General features: G+C 35.4%; 1 protein-coding gene across 1 annotated transcript in view; it reads right to left on the bottom strand.

Annotated features, from left to right (window-relative positions):
• Nucleotides 1-369: 369 nt before the first annotated feature.
• Nucleotides 370-4,662, bottom strand: part of LOC106869315 (solute carrier family 22 member 6-A) — a 29,889-nt gene continuing 25,596 nt past the window's right edge. The window contains exons 8-10 of the mRNA XM_014915008.2: nt 4,177-4,297; nt 2,910-2,982; nt 370-1,154 (exon numbers count right to left, since the gene is read on the bottom strand). Of these exons, the coding sequence (XP_014770494.1) occupies nt 972-1,154; nt 2,910-2,982; nt 4,177-4,297 (377 nt within the window). The 3' untranslated portion in view covers nt 370-971. The remainder of the gene's footprint in view (nt 1,155-2,909; nt 2,983-4,176; nt 4,298-4,662) is intronic.

Here is a 4,662-nt window from a genome sequence, read left to right as displayed (position 1 = left end):
GCTCGAAACGTCAAAGACTTTCCGTATTCCCGAGCGTCATACTAATACATCCTTTTGTTATTTACACCACCTGTCCTCGTCTGTTGTTGTTTTTTCGTATATTCTCCCATATATATATATATATATATATATATATATATACATACATGTGTGTGCGTGTGTGTGTGTGTGTGTGTGTGTGTGTGTGTGTGTGTGTGTTATGTGCCTGTGTATAAAGTGTTGGAGAGGAGTCATTAAGATTAACAGAGGAATGGTTGTAAGTGTGTGTGTGTGTATGTGTGTAGAAAGAAAAAGGCACGAAATAGATAGGTACGGCTAGATAATTCAAAGAGATCGGATACTAAATTGAAAAAAGTGTAGAGAAGAATATTATATATAGATAGTATTTAAAGGTATTTTATTAATAAATCAATTAATTTGTTAAAGTAAATGAATTAATAAATTAATTAATAAATAAAGAAGTGGTAGAAAGTTATTTGGTAAAAGTAAAAGTGAAGAAAATAATTTATCAAGCACTTCGCCTGAAGAGTTATATTTTCTCTTGAGAGAAAGTACTATAATCTAAGTTTTTAAATACATAATAGATTATCTGTCAACGATAGCAACGATAGCAATTAATTGTGTTCGTTGATACTGGTTTAAAATGTTGGCACAAAGCCAGCAATTACGGAGCAGGGGTTACGTCGAGTGCATCGATCCCACTTCTCGAAGTTTTATCAACCTCGAAAAGATGAAACGCTAAATCGACCTTGGTGGAATTTCATCTCAGAATGTAAAGCCGGACGAAATGCCATTGAGCATTTTTCCTGGGGTGCTAAACGTTCTGCCACCTCGCCGCTCTATGTTTTCTTTATTAACTCTCAAAGACCTTCCTCAAAACATCACACCAACATAACAATAGCATTCTGAGTTTTTAATGAATTTAATCTTGCCGATTCCAACCGCCCTAATTCCTATGATGATCTTTTTTTTTACGATGCATTTTCGATTTTATTTAGTTTCTTCGTATTATGTTCTTCTGTTCTGTTAACTTCTTCGATTGTCTGCGGTAAAACGCGGTTTCCAGTTTCCGGTAAAAATACTCGAATAATAATTGAAGAAACTATGCATCCGAGTCCTATAATAATACCAGGAACCCATGGAAAAGCCAAAGCCTGTGAATAAAACAATGAGTGTATAAATGAAATTGTTTAAAATAACCACATTGAAGGAGAGACGGCGATCATGGTGAAGATGAGGAAGTTGAACAATTCCACCCTAATACTGGTTTCATGACCAACAGTCAAGGATAAGTTACAAGAAATGGTCAATTTCGGTTAATCCCCTCCATATAAAAAGAGTTAACGAATCAAGAGAGTGACTTACTCCGAGAAATGTAGAAAAAGTAGTTGCTGTGGAGCAGTAATTCGCAACTATTTTTTGCCTATGGATTCCCTTTGAATCCTATTTTACTTGGATGGATCCACATAGCCATTCGATGTTCATAAAATCCTATTGTAATTTTATAATTAAATTTTAGGACTTTTATAAAAATTGTTAAAATATTTTGTGTATTGTGGACGTATAGCCAATTTATTGCACATAAACTTTACTGGTCTGAAACACAGTTTTTTCATAGCCCTTGAAAAATTACCTTGCACTGCTATTGTAGTATATTGAATCCGTGGACCAGTTCAAAAATCTTATATGGACGACGGTTTAGAACTCCTTTTGTAAAAGGAATAAACCATTTGTATAGAACAAAAATGTCACTTTGGCAGAAGTATGAGTTCAGCTTGGAAAACATTGATGTAAAACAAGTAAAATGTAGAAGTTACAGAAGAGAGAGGAGTTTACTGCGGAGTGGAGTTTATTGTGGAGAATAGTTCATTGTGGAGAGCTTATTGTCGAGAGAGAAGATTGTTATGTTGAACAAAAGTAAAGAAGGAACAATGCATTTAACGTATAATTCAAACTGGGCAGTAATATTCTCTGAATGAGTTATATAAGGATTCTCCATGATATACCAATCTTTGAAATTCAATATTCTTCAAATATAGCGAAATTCTTTAAACTTTTTCTGCTATATCAGACATAGAAATATATACACATTATATATTTCAAGCATTCAGAAAAAAATAGCCTCTCTGGACACTTGAGCTGATGTGAAACTAACAGAAGACATTTGTATTCCCACTTTCCATACGCTAGTATTCTTCATCTGAGACAATTCCATTTACAGGCTCAAGACGTTTATTTTGTGTGATGAAAACTGAGAGCAGAAATCATCTTTCCGGTGTGTAGGTTTTACTATTAACAATATAAACGGAGTAGGCAAGCGCGAAATTACTAGAACATACACATTGATATAATTCATATTGTAATAGCATAATTCTGGCTTCCTGTAGCTCGGCTAAATTTCGCAGCTGTCAAAGTTAACCATATACCTTACTACAAATTTCATACTTGACGACCTAAGATATATATATATATATAAGTGTGCGTGTGACTCTGTGTGTGTATGTGTACGTACAATTCCGTTGCTGTAGAGATATTATTTTACACCATGGCATTTATATGTGAGCTACTATGAATTTCGAGATCATGTAATACAGTAATCAGACGAGCTTCCATAGTATGCCTTGTCCCATCCGAGCTTGAAACTTACAGTAGATCACATTCAAATCTTGTACAGTGTGTGTGTGTGTCTGTGTGTGTGTCTGTGTGTGTGTTTGTATGTACTAAATGTAGTACATTGCGTCACTTAATCGTGGTCATCAATATTAACCACGCATAGAAAAAACAAAAAAAAGAAACAATTTATTCTGAAGACCATCATCGATGGAAAAAAGGTATATTTTAAAACTCGAGTTGATGGCATTAAGAGTTGGGGTAGCAATTAAGTTTCAATGGGATAATTGTTCACTTACCAATAGTTTGAAGAAAGGCGCTGCTGTGCATACAATCCGCATGAAAGTCGTAGCAAAACCATTTCCAGCGCTTCTATAATGAGAAGATATTTACGATTAGAATCAATACTTAGAATGAATATATAAACCAATTTCACGTAGAATCATTTAGACGAAATGGTTATAGGATGTTAGATGTTACCTTTACAGCATACTATTCTGTTAGTCTATGATCAAACGCTATCAGTTCATTATCTTTTACTGATTGCGGCCATTTTTCTTTAACCATACTGAGGCATCACTTACCGTTATTCTACATGTTTTTGCTTTTCTCTTTTGACGGGGCAATAAGAACGGTACTCAGTATGATTTAGCAGAATCACTGAGATTGGTAGAGTACAAATCGGAAGAAGCCAAAAATGTATAATACCACAGAATACAGCTAAGCGGGTAAGGGAGTTATCTCCCCTCAAACCGGAGACTTGGTCTGAATGTTTGCAATAAAATGGACTTTGTTCAAGACACCAAGAAATCTGCTGTTGGTGTTCGAACGATTAAGTTTATTACCTAAGAACACATACAGACCTTTCTACAGGATTCCACAAAGTTACCATTCACGTTGGGGATTGGTAGAAGATACATGCCGGAGGTGCAGTGCCGTGGAATTCAACCAGAGAGACTCATGTTTTGAGAGGCAAACTACAGCGCAAGGCTAAGCCTTTACTGACACTTTATTGTATCGCTACTGGAAGGATGAAAGCTGTCGATTCGGTCGGACTTTTAACTCAGAATGACGACGAATGTAACTGCATACCATGCTTTAGCAATTAGTTTCATGGTTTTTGATGAGACACGATACTGGAATCTGGTTTCATCAAAAGTATTCAATAACTACTAGCTAATCACATAAATATTACACATTTTATTAGACACAACTACAAAGTATCAAGATCAATACAGCATATTAAATTTCTATTTGTGTGGGCGTCAATAGTGCCAACAGCAATCATAAGTGTGAGTGTGTGCATGTGTGTAGCTGCCAGTAGCCTTCTTTTTAATTTCTTTCTCTTCCTTCTCCCACTTTCTCTCTCTCTCTATCTCTCTCTCTCTCTCTCTATCTATCTGTCTATCTGTCTATCTATCTATCTATCGCTCGCTCGCTTTCCATCTTGTATAAATATTATTATTAGTGCATTTCACCGACCACCTTCTGTGCAGTGAGTCATACAAAAGAAACGTAGGCTCGATATCATTTTAACAGAAACGTTCATTATTAAAGACAACTGACCGTATTTCCGTAGGAAACAATTCCGAGATGTAGATGTAGTCACCATTAACAGCAGCACTCAGTCCAGAAAGAGCCAAAGTATACAATCCCAGAAAGATGTAATCCATTGTTTGACTGTTCTCTGAAAGAACAAAATATGTTTCAGTTGAAATAACCTTTCATACATTAGACAAGTAATACATGTGTATGTGTGTGTTTATGTGTGTGTTTATGTGTGTGTGTGTGTGTGTGTGTGTGTGTGTGTGTGTGTGTATTTCAGTAATTATGTCTGTATATAATACAAACAATAAATGAGTATATGCATATAAACGTACATGTATGTACATACCTACATCTACATGTATATATAGATGCATATCTGGGTACAGGACGTTGCAAACAAAAAACCTGGACAAAATGATAAACAGAGTACAGAAAACACACAGGCCACATAGAGAAAATTTCCTACATTAGCTGCCACCATTCTAAAACTAAGCGTTTCGAAGA

The sequence above is a fragment of the Octopus bimaculoides genome, chromosome 11 (genome assembly GCF_001194135.2).
Source record: "Octopus bimaculoides isolate UCB-OBI-ISO-001 chromosome 11, ASM119413v2, whole genome shotgun sequence".
NCBI lineage: Eukaryota > Metazoa > Mollusca > Cephalopoda > Octopoda > Octopodidae > Octopus > Octopus bimaculoides.
This window is presented reverse-complemented; position numbering and strand designations above follow the sequence as displayed.